At 40.6% G+C, this 25,727-nt stretch overlaps 1 protein-coding gene across 1 annotated transcript in view; it reads left to right on the top strand.

The window, feature by feature from the left end:
* Positions 1–25,727, top strand: part of agmo (alkylglycerol monooxygenase) — a 76,300-nt gene that overhangs the window by 15,729 nt on the left and 34,844 nt on the right. The window contains exons 4-9 of the mRNA XM_050046921.1: positions 14,268–14,371; positions 15,857–15,952; positions 19,840–19,906; positions 20,187–20,252; positions 24,064–24,143; positions 24,544–24,678. Coding sequence (XP_049902878.1) covers positions 14,268–14,371; positions 15,857–15,952; positions 19,840–19,906; positions 20,187–20,252; positions 24,064–24,143; positions 24,544–24,678 — 548 coding nt within the window. The remainder of the gene's footprint in view (positions 1–14,267; positions 14,372–15,856; positions 15,953–19,839; positions 19,907–20,186; positions 20,253–24,063; positions 24,144–24,543; positions 24,679–25,727) is intronic.

Raw genomic sequence — 25,727 nt, 5'->3', positions numbered from 1 at the left:
CTGTTACTGCCGTTACACAGATAAGACCTGGTTCTCCCTCTGGCCCTCAGCCCTGCCCCACCTGCCAGTCCACAGTGGCGGGGAGTGAGGTGGAGGGAGTGTGAGATGGCTAGCTAACTAATTCTTGTCTCATTTGTGGTCTTATAAACAGAGACAGAAAGGGCGGAGCAAGGAAGCGCTGAGCGTATAAGCTGTATGAAAACCTGCGATGAAATAAAAATAACGGTGGGTTACTGTATGAAGCACGTGCATATGCCTGTGGTCATGTGGTGGGAGGGGCTTAGGACAGAGAAGGGAGATCTTTAGGAGGAGGGCATATTTCAAATTCTGCCATTTTTTGTTTATTTGTTTTTTACCTTTCCCAGATTTCTGCCTACCCCAGCTTTGAGCCGCACCAACCCCATCGCCAGAATAAATGTTTGCATTATATGTCTCTGGAAACAAAGTTAAATTTGTACATTTCATAAGTAGTGGAGATGTTGAAACTTTACCTTTTAATTATTCAATTTTATGTTGTGACAGTGTGCTTAATGTGTGGTTGGGTTTAGACACAGAAACCACCTGGTTAGGGTTAAGAAAACATCATGATCATCATCAAAACATATCGTTGAAAAGCACCCGCTTTTGTTGTTTGTTGGTCTCGAGCAGTGTTCTGCTGCTGTCTGCTACGTAGCAGCCATGTCCCCCAGGTGTCACGCCATTCACTATCCCTTTTTCCTCCTGATGAGAAACTCAGCTTGTTTACATGTAATCTGGTCACTGGGCTGGCAGCGCTCATTGATGTTCCATGTGTGTGACCTTATTTTTAGAATTACAGCTGTGATGTGTCTGCTAAATAACATTCAGGGAAACCTGAATGAAGCGTGCGCTCCCGCCGTTGCCCTCATTGTCTGACGATGCAGAGGAATGACGCTCACAGTATCACATATCTGCTCGGTTTATTTGGTCGGAATTCTTTTATTTTTGAACTGCAGAATCATTTTTATGTCCCAAAGAGAGAAAAAAAAAGAAACTTTCCACTTACTTTCATTTCCTCTTCTTCCAGCCTGTTGGCGTTGTTATTATGGAACATTGTGGGGTCGCAGATAATTGTCTGGTGCTGAGCGCCCGCAGCGCTCACTCAGGATATAAGCTTTTCCCCTTGTTACCAAAGTGAAGCGGCTCTCCCTGACCACAGGACAGGGCCGGCACGGTCCTCACTCGTCACTCTGGTCAGCCGAGGTCGTTTCGGTCAACTTGGCTTTGACCTCCGGCTTTTTCTAGAGCAAGGTTCAGCCGAGATCTTCCAGTGTGTGGGATGGATGTTGCCTATAATGAAGCACTGGGGAATGCGACAGATGTAGGATGCGGGTAGAAAGTATTTTTCAGCAGTTTAATGAGTGTCAAATTGTCATGTAACACTGCTTGAGGAGTCTTATTTTATTGCGCTCATATCTTGGAGCAGTTTTACAGTCTTGCTGGATTTTGTCTCAAAACAGCGAGAAGGCTGCATCCCTAAACCTATTGTGTCACAACATATGAGCTATAAATCTTAATATTGCATAATGAGGGAAAGATTACAATAGAAAGCTGCAAAAGTGGCATCTTCTGCTGGGAAATATGAGCCCTTATTAGCCTCGGTGTAGAATATCATTTTCAGTTTGACCAGTTTTATGGCCCTTTTTTTTCATAGTTTCCCTCTCATGACTTCCACATGAAAGGACAGCTCAAAGATAATTAAGTGGAAAATACTTTGAAAGGCCGTCAGCCTGTGCTGATGCCATCTTTACTGAGGAGACATTACCACTCGGCTTCGCTCTTGCCAGACGCTGTGATCTTGGAGATAACAACAGATTGAAAAGAAAGTCAGCTGCCCCTGTCTGCAGGCGTTTTGGATGAAATTCAGGGTTCTGCATTGACATAAATACGAGCAAAAGGCTTGTGACTAGACCATACTTGTGGCCTTTGCTTGGCGATAGGTCTGAATCTGCGTAGATAAATACCAGTTGTGGTTCAAGTTGAGGTAAATGGGGAATCTCAAACATTTGAACGACCTTTGTGCACACACCAAATCAAATAAAGTGCTTGTGATAAACTCTTGATATCAATACTTGCCTAAACTCTTATCATCGGTCACTGTCACAGAATCAATACACTGCAGCTTTACTGAGTCCTACTTTCATCATTTTCTGTTGTTACATTTTTTCACTGTTTTCTAAGAGGAGAAGATTGAAGTTTTCAATTGTTGACAGATTGTAAGAAAGTATATCTCCACTAACCCCTGAAATAACACGACCCTTGCTCCACATTTAACCACCATATAACCACTATTTCTAAACACATCGGGTTAATAACCTGGTGACTGACAAGAATAGAAAACAAATTCCAATTTCGCCCACATTTAGTCATCTGCGCTCCCCTCAGACAGACTATATATGTTCAAACTCTCCTATTCTGGAACCAGATGGTTTTGGGTGAGCAGGAGGCCGACTCGGTTCGGATGCGGCCATGTTGTTGACAGCCCTGTTGATTCTGTTTATTCTAACCTCATATCGCAAGCGCCACTAATAGCAGCTCAGCTCTCGGGCGGCATCTATATCCAGGCATGCCAGCCAGGCTGAGGCCATTAATCAGCCAGTCAGCTGTCCGTACTCTGATTATATGTGAGGTAATGGAGTTACGCTGCAGTCGTCTCACCACACTGGCTGTTGCTGCTCTGTGTTACACTTATAGCTCAGGAACATCAGAGCATCACTTAAAGGTCCCGTGAAATGTTATCGTTACTTCTTTAATGTGATCTATTTCCTGTTGAAACTAGATTGATCCGTAAGAGACACTTGGCAGATTTTCAACCTGGGCTGTGTCACTGCGATGTGGGGAATGTGTGCAGATGAAAGGTGTTAAGTAGCCCCCCTGTGTCGTCAGTTCAGGGAGCTCCCCGTCTGTTCGCCAGCTAAAAGCCACAAGATGATGCAAAATAATGCATTTTCCGTCATGTGAAATGACGTGTCTGGCGTCATCTGCCAGATTTTGTACACGGCAGTGGCAGGGAGTTCCAGGTGCCTTTACAGAGCTCACACAACAAAAACTACAACAAAACCTGCTGGGCAAAATTAATATTTCTGAGTCACGAGTGTCATGAGAAACATGTCCTCTAATATCTTCAGAATATCAGCTCTTTATGTGACATAATAATGAGGGTAAAGTTGATAGCATACGGACTTGTTGGTCCATGTGAACACAACCTCCCCCTTTCACTCCTTCAGCCACCTTCTTGAAAAAGTTGCCATTGAGATATTTGCACATATCCATAAACCTGTTGATACCCAGGTCTTTCATGATATTTACCAGTGGGTGTGTTTCTACTGCCAACCAGAAATGTGTGCTTTTCCTTTGGGCATGCAGCTCTACCCCAGCCTTGCAAATTGTTGGTGAGTTGGTTTGTGTACAATGTCTCCATGACAACGCACAGAGATAATCGTAAACAGATGAGGCCGTGTGTCGCAAACTGCAGTAAAAACCCCAGTTGAGACACATATTCCGAATTGGCTGTATACGTGCCCAAACAATGCTATTAAAACCCGACTAATATGAATCCTCTTCTTGTGAAAAAATTGCTCACCCCCCTCAAATACGTCCTGGCTGTGTGATTTAATGTCATTTCTTAAAGTGGAAAAGAAATTTTACAAACACTGGCAGCCTCTCATATCCCAAATCAAAACAATGCAATCTATGAAGTATGACCGCAGAAAGATAACTGTTGATTGCTCCAGGGTATATTTATATATACACACAGAGACATATTGGTGCATTAATTGTGTAGAAAATGTGATCGCAATAATTAATGCAAATTCAACGAAAGTCCGCAATATTTGCAGGTTCATGCAATTTTTCAAAAGTCCTGCGATTTTTCCGCGTTTTTCTGCATTTTCCGGCTGACCGGTTGTCGTTGCACACGCGTCATCAAATGCACTAATGGCATTGCAGTATGGAGAAACGCTCTGTATTGACATAAGAATTTTCACTGTTGAAATGCATACAATATGTGTTGAATGTATTAAAATGTTATGTTTACAGAAGATGTAGCTTACATGTTGTTTTACAGTCACATTGTCTGGTTTGAGAGCTACAATATTCACTCAGGATTTTTTGCAACATTATTGGAGTCCATGTTTTGAAACTAATTTAATAAAACTAAAGAAGAGAACTATAAAAAACATTTGCAGCTATTTTTGTAACATTCAGTATGATTATTATAGCAAGTGATTACATGACTTATTTTTTTGGAGGTAGTAGTTTGAAAAAATTACACTTTTTTCTTTTTGTCAGTAGCCACATTTTTTGTCATTTGCCGCAATTTCCCACAAAAAAATCACATAAAAATGCCAGATTTTTTAATCGCAGTTTTTGACAAAATTGGCCGCAAATTCAGGTATTTTTGCCACTAGATCCTGGAGGGGCTGATTAGGGAAAGGTTAGGTTGACATGTTGATCTTGAGTATTACCAGCTGACCAGCTTTATTTTGAATTAGTTGTACACCTACTTTTTTTTTTTTTTTTTTTTTTTTTTTTTTTTTTTTTTTTTTTTTTAAATCTATCTTATTTATCATTACTTTGCTCTTATGAGCTCAGAAGGGATTGCTGGGGGCTGGAGGGTTAATATTTCTGTTAAAAAAGAAAAATGAAACAGTGTTACTGTATCATTATATATGCAAATTGATGAATACATTTTCTTTTTAATATAACTAACATCAGCATATCCCACATGTCTCTAGTGGAAAATACTTAATTCAGAAAAAGGTCTAACTACAAAAAATCCAAAAGGGATATGCTGTTTACATGACCAGTGTCAAATTCAGAATATTGTCATTATAATGGTGGAGTTTTAGTGTGCATGTAAACGTACCCTTTGTTGGGTTTGATTGGTGACCAAATGGTTTTCCAGCCATGGTAAGTTTTGAACGAGTGATTTTTAATGTGCACTTTACAAGTTACTATTTCTTTCACTATTATGTCACCAGAAAAGTCAGATTACGTTTTTTTGTGTGTTGTAAACAATAGAAAGGCGCCTAAAAGTATGTAAAAAAAATGTGTATAAAAACTGTAAAAATGTATTCTTCCAAAAATTGGATTATCAAACAGTTGCAACCACCCTCAGCTCCTTTAAGTTGAGTTCAGACTAAAGATTTGTGACAAGACAAAACCATTTTAGAATGTTGCAAAGACAAGTTGCAGCGGTGTGAACTGGCCGTCTGAGCTGGACTCAAGCCGGCTGGTGGTGTCACCTGCAACTCTGCTGGTCAAATCACTGGTGGCAGGTCTTCGAATGTAAAGCACGTCATTTGTTTCTCCAGTGTCTCCACCGATCCCTCTGTGTGCCGGTGTCGGGCGATGGGTTGCTGGGTGCTTATGCCCCGCCCACACACACATATATTCTCACTGACTAATTTACTCCGGTTATTTATGTTAAAGTGGTGTGTGTATTATGAATACAGTCCATCTGATGCTTGTTTTATGTTTTCACTGTTTCATCATTACAAATGCAGCTGTAGCCAGTATCTCACTATCACTATCCTCATTCATATTGTTATTAAGAAGCTACATACTATATTCAGCCGTAAAATAAACCTGAAAAGCTGGAAATCAGAACAGAAGTACAGAGAGTTGTTGCATAGAGATGATACACCATCTCATCTAGTTGCATTGGTGTGAACCAGCAGGTTTAGAACGTTGCAGAACGGCACATTGTAAGAAGTTGTGTTTTTCAACTTGTCTTGTTGTGAATCCTTGGGCTGAACTGGCTTTAGATTCCTGGAATGAGCAGCTCTTTCCAACATTTTTTTTTTTGGCTTTGCGAGCACCTTACTGCATCCTCTGTCTCTGCTTGCTGCTGTGTCCACACCCCTCCCACTCCTTCGGCCTTGCAGACAGCAGCAGTTGTCAAGACAAACAGATGTGCTCAGCACTCCTCCGCTGTCCTCCGTCCCCGAGGAGACGCAGCCGATGTGGATGTTATTGTTTAAAGAGGAGCTCCTCCTGACTGTGTGGCAGGGCGGGAGGTGGTGGTGGTGGTGGTGGTGGCGGGGGGTTAACCTGCCCCCGGGTGGCCGGGGCTCCATAAATCTTCACCGTGACGGCAAGTTCCTGGCCCGGTGCAGGTTGGAGGGCCAACAAAAGAATCCGGGGCCCCCACTTGGTTTGCTGGTTCTGTCGGCGGGGTTTGGTCAGGATGTGGGGGTCTCGTTCACAGCAGCAGAAGGGACCAAGTGAAAGTCCTCATGGGAGGCAGAGATAACATCAACAGTGATCTATAGGTCACTGAGCTCTCACTCTGTGTCTGCTGTGTGCGATGAAAGAGAGAGAACGTCCACTGAGAGAGACAGAGAGAGACTGCTCTGATTGAACGTAGACATCAGAGGGTTAATGTCCACAGGGCCTGTGTGTACAGCATTTAAACAAAGTGTAGAAAAAGGAGAGTGTGTTATGATCATTGAGAGGGTCGCTGGGCTCAGCAGAGGCCACGGTCCGGCTGTCTGCTGCCCTCGTGTGCTCCCCACGCTGCAAGGACAGACTTCCCTCCATCAACTGCTGACAGACGGTTACCGCTGAGGACAAACCTCCACTGATTGGAGGGATGAAGTGTGAATATGAAGGATGGATATGAGTGGTGATTCCTCACATCTGGATTACTTTATGTTCCAGAGAACTGTTTTTTTCACAACCTCTGTGTCTGTAGTCATGATAAATTTGTATCAGGCAATGGTAGCTGTCGGGATCTAAAGACGTGACATAACAGTGGTAGAAAGAAAGTTCATCAGGGCAAGAAAATATCAGGAAGGTCCAGTTGTCACCACTTTTCTGCACATTTGATAGGTTGGGGGAAAAATTGACACAGCATAGTATTGCAATATTTTTGTTTGGCAATATGGTATCGTCACGCAGTGCCAATTATCAATTTTTAAATTATATAAATTAGGGGTGGGTGATATGGCCCTAAAATAATATCACTATATTTCAGGCTATTTTCACAATAACAATATTTTTGACAATATAACAAATTAGTAAAAAATAATAATAATAATAAAAAAAAATAATCTTAACAAAAATGATCTCTCATTTCTTTAGTTTGTGAACAACAACAGTAACTCAATATTAATATTTCAACAAAATAAAATCTACGACTAATTACACATTTAAACAGCTCCCAAATACAAAAAATGTCCCCTGGGATCTATATATATAAATCACCAGGTGATTTCCTTCTTTTGGTAAAATCCTAAATGATTGAGTTGTGTTTTTTTCCACCTGGACCTTTAAGCTCTGTCAATCAATCAGGCATTTTAAGTCCAAAAAACGCCTTCAAAATCCTGAAGGGACTGCTTTGTGTTTGCAACAGAGTGGTAACAGAGGGAGCAAAGAATAAAACAGTTTATGTCTGAGTGTGAAATATATAATAGAAAAGCCATTTTACGTCACCCTTCACTTTCTATACATAGTTTTACACCCTGTTAGTGGGAGCTGTAAGTGGGCCTGACCAGGGTTAGTGTGTTTAGTTTAGTGTGTGTGACTGAGCTGTGTGGACAGCATGAAGTATGGCAGCGGCAGAGGGGAGTTGGCTGACTGTCCCACCGAGTACGGCACTCGCTGTTTGGGTTGGCACCCCATCCAAGAGTCCACGGATCCAAACACTGGAGGGCTGTTCACAGGCCATTACTGCTGTGATTGACAGGTCGGCCCACCACTCAGAGGGCTGCACATGAAGGACACCGTTTGTTGGTGCCAGGAGTTTGTCGCTGAGGGTGATGATTTGGCAGCTGATTGATTGAACTGTAAAAGCATTTCACAAGGTTTTGGTGGTTAAAGAGGGTGGATTTGGACCTCCGTCTCTGCTGATTATTTTTCTTTTTGACTATTCATGCTTTCTTTTTATGGCAGCATTATCAAGGTACAGATTGATCATTATCGGCACTTAATGCAGGCCTGTACTGCAGCTAAATTTATGGAGCTCAATAGGACTTTGCTTTCTTGCGTTTATACAACTCTGGTTGTGTAAGCACTGCTCCTGACAGGGCTGAGGTGGACATAAACAGACTCTGTTAAAGTCTAACTCAGTCATGTAACATGAATGATTATGACTTATAGGCCTTCATTATGTGTCATGATATAATTCAGTTACATCACCCTGCTGCCAGACCTCTTCACACAGCAAGGTGAATCCCAATGGTGGATATCGGTATAATAAAGCTTATTTTAGTTGCCCAGGGTTTGATATACCATCTGAACAATGATACATGACAACATACAATGGGCTGTTAGTGTGTATTACCATGCCTTTACTACGGCCACTAATTATAGGAAGTTGTCATCCAAATTAAACCCCTAACTTACCCCAATAGTGGAATGTGCCCATGCAGATATTTTCGATTAATTTGTCCAGATTTAGAGATATAAATATCTCCACCCAAAACCAATTAACGTGAATAGAAAAATGATTTTTAAAAAGGTCAAGTGCAACATTTCCAGAAAGTGTCCCCTTTACTCTGGATGCCCTTTGTCTGGAAAGAGATGATGCTGTAAATTTTTAATGCTATGAGCAATCCTGAGTCACCACATTTTCCGATTGTTCAGTGGTTCAGATAGATGTGCTGTTTTACCCATTTACGGCTGTTTTTACCCAGTTAGAGGTATAGCATACAAAGCTAGCTAGCTAGCTACGTCCATAAAAATAGTGACAGTAATTGTAACAAGTGTGAATGAAATTGACGCAGCTTTACGAGTGTAGTAGGTCGACGATTGTGATTTTAACACCACATGACTGGCTGACAACAGGGGTGGCACACTACAAGATCTGAAAGTCACTGAAAGTGACAGAGCAACGTTTTGAGCAAGTTATTAGGCTAATAACTTACATAAACATTGCATGCAATAGTCCATCTTCCACCTTCTCTTCCCCACCATGTCACTTTCTCTCTGTATCTTTCGAATGCACACTCACACACCTTGGAAAAGCTGCAGTGCTCAGTCCTTATCTATGTTTTCAACCAATGTCTTCCGGGTTCTTTCGCTGTAGCTCACCAACAAAGTTCCGTAAAGGTCCAGGTAGCACTGATTTGCAAGCGCAGAGCCAACGGCAATTTGCCTCTAATGTTGTTTTTGTCTGAGAACTCTAAAAACTGTCTGCAAGTGGAAAGTCAGGGCTAAAGTCATTTAGTGTGAACCAGGTATTACAGATAGAACAACTCTCTTTTTTGTATTTTTTTGTGGGATTTTAGGTATATGTTTATAAATATTTTTATTCTTGCACCTTTATTGATATTTTGTAATTGCCCTCTTTCGTACTTTATTCTTCACGTACTGCACAACAATTTACTTCAAAATAAATTAAGTTTTGTCTTATCTTATCTTATCTTGTCTTATCTTGTCTCGTCTCTTCTCGTCTTGTCTTATCTTACATTGTCATATTGTTTTTATAATTGTAAATTTTTATTTTTTTTTTACTAATCCTACGTCCACTCGGCAGCTTCCATTTTTATTGAAAAAGACCCCGGCAGGACAGACAGGTCACTAGCGACTAATCAGTTCAGGCAAAACAAAATACGCCTCCTACTCCTACAAAAAGTCGACTAAAGTCAACACAGTATCATCAAAACCTTGACGAATAAAATCAAAACTATCTGTATGGCTAATTAAACCACTAGATTTAAGTGAGAAGACGTTTATAATCCATGGTGAGGTCTGTTTAACCAACTAGAGATTGCTTAACTGTTAGCTAGTAGCAACTATAGCAAGTACTGTTGCTATGAATACCTGTGGGTAGATATTCCATGCTTGCTGATATAAAAAGGAACTCCCTTTGACTTTAATAAACACACGACAGCCAGTATTTTCTGTGCCCATGAAATAAGCAACAGTTCCTCCAACACAAAAGATGAAACTGGCTGTACAGTTCATCCAGATTTGCTTGAGTGCTGTTAGAATTAAGCTTTACAAAAATGATTTACATGTCTGTTTTCTGATCTGCAGCACTATGGTTAAGATTTGGTTAAGCTTAAGCAAAAACCATTGACTGTTGGGAGGAAATTGGATGTGAGCAGTAATCTCTTGTGCCAGAGCTGAATGCTTCGACCTCCTTCTGCTAAAACAGATTTGCGCCTCGCGTTGTTCCAGAGAGATGACCTTCATGATTCACACAGCCACTAGAGGTCCTTATTCTGTAAATATAAACATGATATTTTAGGAATTTGAATAACGACTAATGCTGTCATTTTTATTGTGAGAAGAGTCTCATATAAAGTGTCATAACTGTCCGTCACCTGGTTAGCGTGCACTCATGCCTGTTATTCCTCAGAAAGCGTGAGTGGAGGCTCGCTGGAGGCCAGATGGAAGTGCTGTCCTCAGCGTTTCTCTGCTCTTGCTGGGAACGTGGGCTCTGTGGCATTGGTTCTCACCATTAACGGGGCTTCCCTCCTGAATAGGCCTTGCCAAACTATGCAGTGTCCCGCCGAGTCCAGAGATGAGGACATGGGCTTGCAGTGAAGCCTAGCAGTTCCTACTTCCTATCAATGACAAGAAGCATCAATCTTAGCCGCCCTTAGTCCTGGACCCTGCCAAGCATGATTCCAGTGAGAAGAAAAAAAGCAAAAGACTCAGGCTGCTGGAATTAAACAAAGGCTGGATTATCCTCTCAATATGTCTCTTAGCAGGACAGTCCATCTCTGAATCCCCCATGGTTCAGAGCGGAAGAAACGTCATAACTTTAGTGCTGGACTGCTGTGGATGCAGTCAGTCTTCTGTGCTTTTTAGCCCTCTCCTCTCATGCCTCGTCTGCAGACTTTCTGTCAGTTGTGTTGAGAGGGCAAATAAAGTTTGAAATAAAGTCCAACCCTGTTGCCTCCATTTCGACCCAATCCAAAACACATTTATTCTCTCACACCTGCTGAAATTCAGCAATAACCCTGTTAAATGAGCGAGGTGTGGAGTATTCCTCGGGAGCGGTAGTTTTCTCTCGGAGCTCCTCAGGGTTTCCCCAAACGCTTGAGGAAATCCACCTCAGTTTCACTGATTAGAAACGTGTCGGGACAGATTTTGGTGCTCCTCTGCTCACACTGACACCTTCAGTTCTCAGCAGTGTGTTTGTTCAGGTGCAGCGGACCACTGGCCTGTTGGGGTTTTTGACTGCCTGCCTCGATACCATTCACAAGTTTATTAAACAGCGAGAGAGGAGGAGGTGGAGATGTGGCTTTTGAATGATTTTCTCAAAATAGAAAAGAGTAGTCTCACAGTGGGCAAAGCTGTTAGTGTGTGTGTGACTATGTGTGTGTGTGCATAGCTAGATGAGTGTGTGCTTGGACACTGTTACTATGTTAAGACAGCCCAACTTAAGTTTCCAATGGAATCTCATTCCTACTCCTCATGTCACGCATGGGCAGCCTTATGCATTGTATCTTAACACAGACGGGGTCAGCAGTTAGGCTTAGGCAACAAAACTACTTGGCTAGGGCTAGGAAATAATTGTTGCTTTGTTAGTCAGGTGAGTCGACTCACTAACGACTGATGTGACAAAGTAACTCATCACTGACTTTTAATTTCAAACTGTACGCAAACATCAGAATCCTGGGTCAATGTACAGTACTTGTTGGACCCATGCATCCACTCTCTCTAAGCAGACTTTCTTGCTCTTTATACTTGGTCCATTGCTCTGACCTTCTAATAATGACACAGATGGGTTAAAATTGGAGTTAGCTAAAAACCCAGTGCATCTCATACAGACCCTAATGGGAGCATTGTGCAACCGTATCTGACGCAAATCTGTATCACTAATATATCTTGTTTCTTTTATCTGAAAAGTGTAAAAACAATATTTTGCCATTTTACACGTTGTTATTGGCTGGACAGGTTGGTTGGGAGCAGTTGCGAGGCCATCAGCGGAAACTCCAGGAAGTTAGTGAACCAGGCCAAGACAAGTGCGGAACACAACCCCTCATTCAAACAGCAAATTGTTCACTCCTTGGTTTTTAATAAACTAACAAGAGATAACATGATTTTGTAACTTTTGTTAACAGAGCCAGGCTAGCTTTTTACCCTTGTTTTCAGTGTTTTTGCAAAGCTCAGCTAACCGGTTGATGGCTGTCATATTTACCATGCTGACGTCAAAGTCAAAGTCAAAGTCGTAGAATTTGGGTTCTATGAGGTACTTAACTATTGTCAGCGTATTCGACGCGCCCCTAGTTTGGGGAAGCAGGCTGGAGTCTAACACAGGGGTCAGCAACAAAACTTAATTTAGCCACCTAAAAAAATTGTACTTAAAAAAAAAAGTGTACTTTCCCAGCAAGCATTTTTTGGTTTAAAAAATGTCTAATAGCCATCTACATGAAGACCTGACGTCTAGGCTAAATCACGGCTGAATTTGGGCTGTCAGTGAAAATTTGGTAGACGTCTAACCATAGCCAAAGTGTAGACGTCATCAATTATACGGCTATGTAGAGACCATGTCCAAAAAATGGAGATAAACATATTTTAATTACTGTTGACTCTCCATACGTTATTGAATATCATACCGCATGCCATCTGCAATGGCGAAAATTACATTTAATCAATTTCAAAATTAAATTGGCTAGATTTGGGTTACATGTAGCTAGACTAAATCTGAGCTAAATATAGCCAATACGTTTAAATCACGACTATTGCTTGCTGGGTTATTTTGAGTATTTTCACTGCCTTGCTTTGCTGTCAGACAGTGATTTCCAAAGGGAAAATGAAGCCATAAAATGAAGCCATTATGTCGCTCTCTTCAAAGCCAGACTCCATTTAGAAAAACAGTGATTTAACATTGCTGAACACAGGAGCTACAAATCCACAGCTGCCTCCATCAGATAGTTTGTGTTACCATTTGACTTGTGTGGCTTTTAAAAGGTTTAGTTCAGATTCACCAAAGTCACATAATAACATAAACTAACTAACTGATCAAGGCAGCAGTAGACTTGTAGCTCCTGTATTCAGTGAGCTAAAATTACTGTTTTTGTCAATGGAGTTTGGTGGCTTTGATGAGAGTGTAGATGGGGAACTAAAGCCGTTAACAGCTTCCCTTCAAAACAGACAGTCTGATGCAGAGGTAAAGTGTTGAAAATACTCTCAATATAGCATACACTTAAACTGTTATTGATTTCTTTTTAGGTTGGACAGTTTTTAGGTGTTAAAATATGTTTTGTTGTTGCCCCCATCCACAGCAGAACATTACATAGCTTCCGTGTTAGACTCCTGTCTGCTTCTCCAAACTGGGGGCATGCCGACTGATATCTAATGTATGTAATATACCAACTATGCACAAGTACCCCATATAACCAAAAAATCAGAACCGTTGATTTATCTCTTTTCCAGCAAATGAATTTTTCAAAATGTCAGACTATTCCTTTTAATAAAAGACACTTACGTCTTAAATTAAACTAAAAAATGCATCGTCATCAAGCTAAATATAAGATTGTGTGTACTGTAAGTGTGGGGACACACACAGTCATGCCACGTGTAATAATAGAAGTCTAATTGCTTCATAATTGATCCCTTAATCACAAATCCCATCACACATCAAAGCCGCTTCATAAAACTTAAACCACATTTAATAACTTGAGGCTTCTTTTATTATAACACATACATCACTATACATGGTCTATATAGGGCTTTGTGGTTCTGCAATATTTGAAGGTTACTGTTCTCTCTTGTACGGCTGCAGAGGCCAGAGTGGACGGGAGGTGCCAAAAAGCACAGACCAGACCGGGGTGGTCCGGAAACGGCCCGCAGATCCAGTGAAACTTAACAAGCATGTTCCCTTTGGATGTTAAAATGAAGTGTAACACAGATATTAATGTAGCAAGTATCACAACACAGCAGAGGAATGTAAACTGGAGCACTGGGACATCAGGCTGGACGCTAACCAGCTGCAGCAGAATACCCCCGCCGTCATAATAGCCTGATCCCCCCCCTCTAATGGCCAGCTACGCTCAAGCCTCAGCTTTTCATCACGGCTGGCCGGGAGCGGGACCGAAATGACTCCTTCAGGGGATGAAAGTGTCCAGTTACTCATCTGGGAAGGTTGATTTTTGAGATAAATCACTTGCGGTGATGTAAAGGCAGCTGAATGTGTGTGAGGGTTCAAGGCCTGTACATTATATGAATCTCTGAGCTCTGTAACATTAATGAGCAGGTGAATGAAGTGATGAACTCACATAACATTTGGACTTATGGCCTCCTGTTTTACACTGGATCTGTGTGTTTGTGTGTGTCATTTTCTCCAGAGGTGTCCTTCCTTTGGGCCGCTCACCAAGTTCACCACAGTTCAGAGTACTACAACCTCACCACGGCCCTCAGACAGTCCCTCACACAGCAGTTCACATCATGGGTAAGATATTATTCATTCTCTTAAAGGATAAATCTATTGATTATTTTTATTTTCAATCCCCTTTACAGACTGTTTTATCTTTCAGTTGCTTGGAAACAACATCGATGTTCCACTAAGACTTGTGGTCCAGCCACTACTGCACTAAAACAGCACATCAAACGCTAAACTTCAGTCCTCCTCAACTGAAACTCACACTGTGGGAAATGGTGAAATTAGTTTTAGGACCTTGCTGCTCAGTGGTAGGTTGTTCCCTTCAACAAAGTACAGACTTAATGTCAGGAAAAACAGTCTACCGCTTCCCTAAAGAAACAAACCAGCATAAGACGTGGATAGCAGTGGTCAAAAGATGGAATTGGAGACCACTGAGAAACTCCAGGGTCTGTAGTGCTAATTTCATAACTGGTAAGTAAGATTGTTCAAGCTCAGGCTCACGAGCCAGCGGTCTACAGAGAGGTGTCTTGCCATTTTCAATCTCCAAAAAACTTGCAAAACTTACCGTGAATGAAATGAGCACTTTAGACCCTGCAGGTCACTGAGGGTGTCCAATCCTTTCTTTTGACCGCTGCAATACACTCTTTGTGCTAGTTCGTTTCTTTAGAGGAGCGGTAGACTTTTTCTGACATCAAGTTTGTACATTGAAGGGAACATCCTACCATTAAATAGGAAAGGTCCTAAAACAAATTTTGCCATTTCCCACAGTGTATGTTTCAGTTCAGGAGGACTAAAATTCAGCATTTCATATGCTGTTTTCATACAGTAGAGGCTGGACCAGAAGTCTTAGGGCTCATTTATTCTCCCTTTACATATAAAAATAGATAGTCCGTTTCAAATGTAAACCCCAAGTGCCCCCGTACTTTCATGTGTCCGTAATGTTGGCACAGATACAGCCAGTAAATGGCACTAGAGGGCAGAGTCACTGCTGTAAACTGTCAACTGCTGTAAAGTTGGGCATTTTAACGTGGAGGTCTGTGGGGATTGTATCACTCTTGGAGCCAGCCTCAGATGGCCATTAGAGGAACAGCGTTTTATTGGCACTTTACGTTGGCTTCGTTTTTCAGCCCCAGGGGTTGCTGCTAGTTGGGGACCAATGTGTAGTCCGTCATGTCTTTCGGCTGAGTCATGGCAAAAATTTACGACTCTATAACAGCCTCATCTGACACAGCGACCATCATAACAAACATATTGTGCAGTCTGAACACGGCGTTAAAGCTCCATCATTGTCCAGAAACTATTAAGATCCCATCAGTGAGTCACAGCATTGTGCTGGGTTAAATAGTGCTGAGTATAGACAGGGTAAGAAAGTCAGAGAGTATTGAGAGACGGACTAATACATTGTTTTGGTTGCTGGTTAAAAATGCTTGATGTGTTCTTACGTTACGTTACGTTACGTTACGTTACGTTACGTTACGTTACGTTACGTTACGTATTATGTTGTTAAATGAGACTTTGTCAGGTGTTTACTGTATTAATTGTTCTCCTCCTCAGATCTTCTACCTGCCGTTGGCTCTGGTCGCACCACCCACAGTCTTTGCTGTTCACATTCAGTTAAACCTTCTCTACCAGTTCTGGATCCACACTGAGGTAAATATATACACATAATGTAGGTCACATGCAGGAGTAATTCGACTCCAGATCATATTATCTAGTCCGACTTTGAGAAATTCGATTTAGTACAATTTCAGTCGGATGTTTTAGTCGTACTAACACAATATATTGATTTTCTCTAATGTCATGTAAATGTACTGGGTGTTTTACATTTCATTAAAAGATTCTTGGACCACTGGACTGATAAAGTAAGACAACAACTACCATTATGCATCACCAGACAACCGTCTTTTTATGCCTTTGAGTGAAACACTGACTTTTTAACTGCAAATGCAGTGTGAGGTAAAGTTTATAATAATGATTGAAACAATCTTTGTGTTTAGCAACCGCTTTTTAGACACCAAATATTGGAGTATTATACTGTAGCAACCTGTTGCTGTTTTTCCACCCTGGATAGTAGTGCCACAAAAAGCGATTGTTTTTTACCAAGACATTGCCATGGTGACAGTGCCCCCAAAACTGGATATAATGTCATGATCTTTTCTTAACCATAAGCAGGTAGCTTTTGTGCCTTAACCTGACCACACATTTTGAGTTTCCCTAAAATAGCAGAAACATTTTGTAAGATTTTTTCTAGGGATTGGGTTGTTTTCCCCGCTTCAGAGGAAACTTTTTTGACACTTATCAAAACAACAATCAATAGCACAATTGAATGAAAATTTTAATTTAACCTGGCAGTTTTATGCAGGAGAACATGCACACTATGTGCCATGCACAGAATATTACAGTCACGAAATTTGTAATATGATCAGTCAGCATGTTGCACATGTAGTTATGTGTGCATTACTCTTCCATTGGTTGTTGCTGTGCACAGTTAAGAAGGTAATCTAACTGGAGAAAAGTCTGTAAAGTTATCTTTCTCCCTGTGCCAACACTAATCCGTCTGCTAAGTCGAGCCTTTGTAGACTCAGTGTTGCAGTGAAACCTGTATTCAATAAAAAATAATGAGATTTTATGAAATATTCCAAACAGAAGCATGACCGCTCTCTCTGCCTTTAAAGTGACTGGGAGTATCACTTTTACAATCCCCACAATCTTGAGAGGGAATGAATGGATTTGGAACGCCTTCCATCTTTTAGTGCACTATTAGTGAAAACAGTCGTAATAGTCACAATTTTCTGAAGGGATGTAATTTATGCCTCCTTTATGGGCTTTTTTTTTATGTAATTTATTGGCACGCTATTGGCTGCGGCGCTCCAGCCCCAGAGCCGGAGTGAAGTGGTGGAGACCCTTTTCATTCAAGATAAAACTCTCACGCTCGGCTGCCAGACGCAGCCATTACATGGAAATAATGAATCACTGAGAAATTCTGCTCAGCCGTGAACATTTCTCCAGACTGAGGGGTCTGTTGTATTGATGCGAAACATCAAAATATCTGAGAGTTACAGCCAAAACAGAAACATGAACTGTGTGAAATGCGCTCTGTGTGACCTCTGTAATCTATAATGACTCACTGGTGCATCTGTTTGATATCTAAGAAGAGAAAATGATTCACGCTTCATTGTTTTATGCACAAAATGCACTGGCGATGCATTCGACTGCATTATTCTGTATATCAGACTGGATGTGCATGTGTTCATCATGTGTGTGTTAATGGGTTTAACACTATCAGCACTGTCAGCGTCTTTTTCCTCATCCTTCCTACCCTGACCGACACATGCATATGCGCTACAACAGCCTGAAACATTTCCCTGAGTTGAAATGTGCTGCAGTTTCAGAAACAAATTCAAAAACACAAACAAAAATCCAGAATAAATACAACAATGGAAACATGCTGCAGAACGCCAAAACAAATACACACACAGCAAACACACTGCAAATACAGAAACAATTCAAAGTCAGAAACACACAAAACCCAAAAACAAATGCAACAGAAAAATGAGGTGTCGACACAGTGGAAATTCTCCAGGCCTGTAGGGGGAGCTCTGAGTGGAACAGCTTGATTTTCAACCTGAAAAAGAGAGACCAGACCAGAGTGTGTTTGTTGCAGCTGTTAAAGTAATTGTTTTGGCTTTCTGCAGCACATTTTTTTGATTTCCCACACGTCTTCCTTGTTGTATTTGTTTTGGATTTTCATGTGATTTTGAATTTTCAGTGTTTCTGGAGCTGCAGCATGTTTCTCATAATGGAAAAGATTTTGGGCCAGTGTGTGTGCTCTTGTCAGCTGCTGTACCTACTAGCCCATAAATACAACTATGATCCAGAAACCAAACAAGAATATGAATATTTAACATTGTATGAAAGTGACATCAATGGCTCGTATTTTGTCACCAATGAACTAAATACCCAGAATGCATCCTGCCAACAGTTTTTCATGATAATCTTTTGGTTTCATGTCCAGTCAGCAGTGTTTGGGAAGTATTGGGGTGTCAGTAGCTTAGTGGATAGGGCAAGCGCCCCATATACAAAGGCTCAGTCCTTGCTCCAGCCTTCACTCCTTGCTGCGTCTCATCCCCTCCCTCTCTCTTCCCTTCACGCTATACTGCTCTATCAGTAAAGGCACAAAAAGCTAAAAAAAAAAAAAAAAGAAGTAAGTTACAGTATTACTCTCTGTGTAGAGGAATAAGTTACTTATTACACTAATCTTGCATTACTTTCACCAAAATGACCTCAGAAGACCTAATGTTGTTTTTAAACAGATGAGGGTCATGTTGTTTCACAGCAGTTTATTACAGTTCATTTCAAATCCAGTGCTGCAGGTCTGACCCATTCATGTGTTCACATACACTTTGTAATAAAATCTCCTGCTAATATTAATAATAGCGTGATCATTTAGAACAATTAAATAGCTGAAATCGTTTAAAATAAATGAACATCCTTGGACACAGGGAGGGTCAGGCAGAGGATCAAAGTCTGATCATTATGAGATATGGATCAATATTTGTGAGACGATGATATGAAACTCAATAAACAAATATTAAGGTGAGCACAACAAACGGAATGGCGTGCGAGTTAGTCACTCGGACGAGTGCAAATTAAAACACCGGAGCTGAAAGACCCACTTGCTGTGTCCCGGTGTGCCAGTCAGCTACAGCAGCACCGGAGAGAGAGTTATGCATTAGAGCAGGACTGTGTGCCGGTGTTGCTCTGCAGCTGAAGGGGATGTGAATGGAAACACATCCAACATATACTAACATCACCCAGATGTGCCGGTCACCAGGACACCAGAGGCCAACTCCTTATCTCCGCTGCTTTCAGGCAGCCTTCAGTCGCAAAAGCAGAACGGAATGTGTTGTAGACGTTGCAGGTATACTAATGGAAACACACTGAGCATGATAACGCACAGTCCCAGATGTGCTTATCACTGGCACCCTTCTATGATGTAGCGTATAATGACATGACAACATACACCAACCTTCAGGGGATATTTTCTCTGTTGGCACACTGGTAGAAGCGGAGTGGTGTGGATCAGTGTGGATGAATGGAAAATTAAATCAATAAATAGTTTATTTTAGGCGGCAAGGCATTACGTAACATTATAAATGTAATAATATTACCCGAATTCTTGTTGGTAACGCGTTACATTGCTTCGTTACTGCTAAAACGGAAGGTCCAACATTTTTGTCCAGGTAAAGCTTTGGCATCCCAAAAATAATCTCCATGTAAACAATAAATATATAAGTAGTAAATAAATAGGCAGGATGCCATGCAATTTTGTAACTCATTTACTCTCCCCAGAGAATGAACTTTTTTCATCTTAAATTTGAGCATGTCCTTCATCTTGTCACCTCTATCTGGTCAAAATTAACAGTTTGTCACACAGTATAATCTTATAATCTAAAAGTCAGCTTGTGTTGAATTTGCTGAGCACATTGTATAAAGTGTTTAATTTCAAGGTATTGTATTTTATTATTTTATTTCAGCTGATCAGAGACCTTGGACCTCTAGAGTGGGTCTTCAACACTCCGAAACATCACAGAGTTCATCACGGTAAGATAAGCTTTATTTATGAAGGAAAGTCTTCACTTACTTTTATGAAGTTTTCAGATATTGTTTTTGCCGTGCGTTAGATGGTACGTCAACGTGTAAAATGAAGTGTTGATAACTGGTCATGTCGGATTATGGTTGTGTTTACGGTCGGATTACAAGTGTGGGAAAAACTGAGATAATTGAATGAGAAGGGCATTTGAGATCTGAGATGTTTTTCCCCTCTTTTTTTTAAAAGAGAGAATAATTTCTATTTTCATCTGCCATAATATTTTCTCAACAGGGAGGAACCTTTACTGCATCGACACGAATTACGGAGGAATTCTGATCATATGGGACCGATTATTTGGTAAGAACAACTTAGCAGATATTCACTTTTATTCCCGATTGTCATTTTAGTGCCTACATTCAGTTACTGCTAACTACAGTTGTCAGTGTGAGTTTTAGCATGTGACAATATTCTGTACATCTGTTAGTTAGTATTGGCCAGATCAATGCCAAAAGTGCCAGTACTACAATACTTGCAGGCTTTTGCTAAAGAGTGTATTCTGCATATTCTTCTTTATTCTTCACAAAATACAAACCCTTTCTCTTTTTCATTTAACTGATAAATTACCATTTACAACTAAATGACAGTATTTTCACCACCTGCTGTCAAAGAAGAAATCTGTTGTGTTTAGGAGGAATGTGTCAGAGTGGAAGTACTCAGCATTTTCAAAAGTAAAAGCAGACTGTGCTGATATGTACTACGATTTATGGCACCGAAGTTATGAGTCATATTTACTTTTATTTTTATGCATTCACACAAGCAATAACTGCAGCAGGAGGCATTGTATTTTCAGGTCTTAAAAAAATGTGACCTTGTGAACATGATATCTCAAGAATGCCTTGAGATATTTTTTGTCAAATTTGGCACAAACGGTCACTTGAACCCAGCCATGAACTGATTCCATTTTGGTGGTCTTAGGTCAAAGGTCAAAGTCACTGTGACCTCATCTGTCTCACTCTCATGAATACAATATCAAAAGACCACCCTCAAATTAGGCACAAACTTCCTCTTGGACTCAAAAATGAACTGATTAGATTTTGGTGGTCAAAGCTCAAGGTCACTGTGACCTCACAAAACATGTTTTTGGCCACAACTCAGGAATTATTTTGCCAGTTATGACAGAATTTCTTTATTTTTTTAAGATCATTTGTTTGGCTTTTTTGCCTTTATTGGATAGGACAGTCTGGGCATGAGGGGGTGCACCCAGTTATGACAAAATTTCACACAAATGATTAGAATTTGGTGGTCAAAGGTCAAGGTCACTGTGACCTTGTATCCATCTCATTCTCAATAACTCAAAAAAGGCCTTGAGAGAATTTCTTCAAATTTGATACAAACGTCCAAGTGGGCTCAGGAATTATCTGATTTTAATTTGGTGGTCAAAGGCTAAAGGTCAAGATCACTTTGACCTCACTGTTTTTGGCCACAACTCAAGAATCCATTTGCTAAATATGACAAATATCAAACAAATGTCTAATAGAATAAAATGATGAAGTGATGGCATTTTATATCCACAAGATCAAAGGTCAACTTCACTGTGACATCATAATTTTCTTCTTCTTGCCATTATTCAACATCATATCTCAGGAACAGAAGGGGAGACATTTGGTCAGATACTGAACTGGTGACACTAATCTTGGGTGTCCACTTTGAAACTGTGCTGATTGTTTAGATCTTCTGTGCTGCCGAGTTGAAGATGTGTGTGAAGCATCCATGTTTTCACAGACGTGAATGTAAACTGCGACTGCTTTTATTCTAGGTTTAATACTAATTCCAGGTTATTATAATGTTTTGAATTACCTTTATTTTAAATTTTGCACTTAAATTGTTAAGTGCGTAACATGAATAACTCAAACAGACATTAGCAGCCTGTGATGTCAAACAGCTTCTAAATTTTATACGCCTGACATCATATTTATAACAATCTGTGTATCATCAAAGCACTGAAAGATGTTATTAATGTTTTTGGTGTTTTAATCTGTCCTGGTGTCTGTGATGTCGACCCTCTCATTACTTGATATGGAAACCAAAGTTGCGGTATGACCCATTATAACAACAACATGAAGGGAAACAGTGACTCTGTAAACTGCAGGTTTGCCTGTAGCCTTTTCACCCAACTCAGCAATTTTGCACCAAACGTCAGCGAGAGGTAACTGATTAAATTTTGAGGTTTGCATTACCCAGAAATCCCTTGGGCTGTTTTTTTCTCTCTCCCTCTGTGGCTGCAGACAGTTTTAAGAGGTTGATCCTAGAAGCTGTGATCTCAACTTTATTAATGTTCTTCTGTAGCAGGTTTTATATTTTACTCCTTAGAGTATTTACTTTGGAGCATTCATCTCATTATAAGTTGGGGATATGTGTATGTCTTGATCAGCTTAAGAGCCAGATGTTTCCCTCAGGAGCTGGTGGAGACCAAAACAGAGCTAAAACAAGTAACGTTGTCGTAAAGTATCACAACTTGGATACTTTTTTGATACCATCTTTAAAATGCTGCAGTGTTCGTTATTTATGCATTAGATAGTACTAAAAATGCCAAAGCTATAAATGTAAAAACAGATATCAGATTTTCAACCCAAGTTGTAATTTCTATTATAATGACTAAAAAGGTGTTGGTATGTGTTCAGAGACTTTTTCTGGACCAGCACTGTGTACAGTCTGTTAATATAAAGCAAAAAGAAAAAACATATTCTATTTTGTGTGCCTAAGACTTTTTCCCTTTTAGCTGTGGTATTGAAAGAGGTATCAAGTGTTTCTATGCCTCCATGCTGGCGATAGCCACGGTCGGAGGCATCAAGTTTTCGGGTTGTCTGCCCGTTCATACAACTGTATATCCATCCATGTCCTATTCTTGTGAACATGATATCACAAGAACGCCTTGAAGCACTTCAAATTTGGCACAAACATCCATTTTGAGTCAGCAATGAACTGATAAACTGGTGAACTGGTCACTGTGACCTTGCATCCATTTTAGTTTAGTATAGTTTAGTTTAGCTTAGCTTGGTTTAGTGTAGTTATGTTTAGTTAAGAGGGGACAGTGCATATTAATAAATACATATAGTATAGAAATGCCAGAATTAGCCAAAAGGCTATTAGTCCCTTGGCCAAGATGTTACACAAGGCTACCTAAAATACAACAAAGCACAAAGAGATATTTCAAAGGTCAACCGCAGTGTTACATCATCATGATCTGCAAAAACGTTTCTGGCCATTATTCAACATCATAACTCAGGAACAGAAGAGAGGACATTTGGTCAGATACTGAACTGTTGACACTAACCTTGGGTGTCCACCTTGAAACTGTCTTGATTGTATAGATCTTCTGTGCTGATGGGGGGGATGTTTATGAAGCATCCATGTCTTTACAAGCATGGATGTAAACTGTAACTGCAACTTGGCGGCTGCGCGGAGGGATACAACCACGTTTCATACTAGTATTGTAGTGGGGTTTAAAATTCTAATATCGTGACATATTTAGAAAAGAGAGTGAACAGGTGGAACCAAACACAACTTCAGGTTTCTGAGAGTCTGTTGGACACATGCCACGTCTTTCACTGGCTAGAAAATGCAAGGTCGGGTGCCAGGTGCTTCTCTTCTGCCTACATTGTGCCAACTGTCAAGGGCCCAGAGGCAGGTTGCGCCTGAGGTTGCTAAGCGACTACAACCAACACCGCATCGTAGCTTACTCATCAGATATTCTTATTTTTGGAGCAGATCTTCTTCCAGGCATTTGTTGTTTGTGTATTAGGCCTAAAATATTGTCTTAGGACAGATACAAAGCTCTGGATAAAGTTGATAAATAATCAACTTCCCCTCCATATTTACCACAGACTGATGTTTACAGGAGAAAGGAAAACATATCTGCTGGCTGTGATTGGCTGTTCGCCATCACATGATATTTGGTGCATGTTGCTGCATTTCAAAACTTGAACTTTTGAAATGCAGCTGTTGTGTAAAATAGGTGTTTGGGAAACCTCAGCATGAGGGTGTATAAAATGTGAATATGTTGTGTTTAAAGCCTGTATTGCTGACCCCAAGTGTCCAAAAGACAAGTTTAAGGTATTCATTCATATAATTTTGTTTCGTTATTAAAACCTGTACATGTCCTCCTCAGGTACTTTTGCTCCAGAGTCAGACAAAGTGGTGTTCGGCCTGGTGTTCCCGATCAACACCTTTGAAATCCTCTATGTTCAGGTTGGTCCAATCTTCCATCGATGGTGTGACCACCTTAAGTCTCACCTCCATCCTTCTGAGTATAAACACCTTTTTAGTAGATGAGGCGTGAGCTCATGTTTCCTTTTGCTGGCGCAGTGGCCATTCTGTAACCATAACATTATTACTCCACTATAAACAAACTGCCCAGCTGAGGTGAAGGAGGCCAGTAAAGTGAAATGCCAGGAGGTGGATGTTGTGATTATTTTTGCTGCCCTCACTGTTGGCAGAGCACAGCGTGAGCAAACGTCCTGCCCAATGAAAGCAGAAACATTTCCACTCAGGATCAGTTATCGCAGCCACGGCTTCATTAACATTGATCAGTAAAATATGGGGTTTGATTGTATGTTGATGTTTGATTTATGGGTTTCTTTTCTTTCAGTTACACTACTATTTGTATTTGTGGAGAAGGTCCAGCACTTACAAGACTGTTGGCAACAAATTATCAACTTTCCTCAAAGGCCCAAGTTGGAAACCTGGTAAATCTCGGCTCGGTGACCATGAAGACAATCCAAAGGTTAGTTAAAAAAAAGAAAAAATCCCTTGTTTTTATCATTCCTGCAGGGGTGTTAATGATGAAAAAGGTTTGTCAAGACATTGACAAGCTAAAAATAGATCTTTGATAATAAAAACTACGACAAAATGTATGTATTGTTTTCGCTGAGACGAGATGGTGACTTATTGGACATTCAAAGTAAGAGGGGAGGGAAACAGAATGGTGAATGTTTTTATGTAATGTATTAGAAAAATGTTTTTAATCAGACAGCCAAGACATGCTTTCATTTTTTTTCGAAAGCTGTATGAGCGCTGTACCACTAAATAGATGTGCAGGATGTTTAGCTAGCTTGAAAAACACTCACATCGGAGCAGTGTCAGCCGTTAACAGGAGCTGTGAGCTCTAACTCGGCAGTAAATAAGCAGCCTTGTGTGTCTGACAGTGGACGGTGGAGCTCTTGAATGGATATGTGGAGTCCAAAAAGACACAAAAAGCCCACCAAGAAATGCAAAGGAACAGAAAGTAACTACAAAAACAGGCAAAACAGCCACAAAGACACACAAAATGACCAAATAAGACACAAAATTTCCTCAGTCACAAAAAACAGAAAAAGCTCCATAATGACTACAAAGAGACACAAAACAACAACAAAAATAGAGGCAGAACTACCATAGTGTCTGGAGTAGCTCAGTGGTTAGAGCGGGCGGCCCATGTACAAAGACATTGTCCTTGCCGCAGCGGCTGTGGGTTCAATTCTAGCCCGCAGCCCTTTGCTGCATGTCTGTCCTGTCAAATAAAGTCAAAAGCCAAAAGAAACAAAACGACCACGTCTGTGTGTTGGGCTCCTGTGTTGGAGAGGTGGTGGAGCCTTTTGCATATCATTGCTCAGGGGTCCATTACCTCATAGTCCGCCCATGAGTCAGACTTAACAGTGAACTTTGGTACAAATAGGTTGTCTAGTTGTTTCAAATTATTTAGTGTCGGTCTGAATGTTTGAGATTTTGAGCTTTTCAAGTGATGATTACAAAGTGTGTGCTTGAAAATTATCCTCATTAAGCTGTCAAACACCC

The sequence above is a fragment of the Epinephelus moara genome, chromosome 6 (genome assembly GCF_006386435.1).
Source record: "Epinephelus moara isolate mb chromosome 6, YSFRI_EMoa_1.0, whole genome shotgun sequence".
Classification (NCBI taxonomy): domain Eukaryota; kingdom Metazoa; phylum Chordata; class Actinopteri; order Perciformes; family Serranidae; genus Epinephelus; species Epinephelus moara.
The sequence above is the reverse complement of the archived record's forward strand: the minus strand, read 5'-3'. Positions and strand labels throughout refer to the sequence as shown.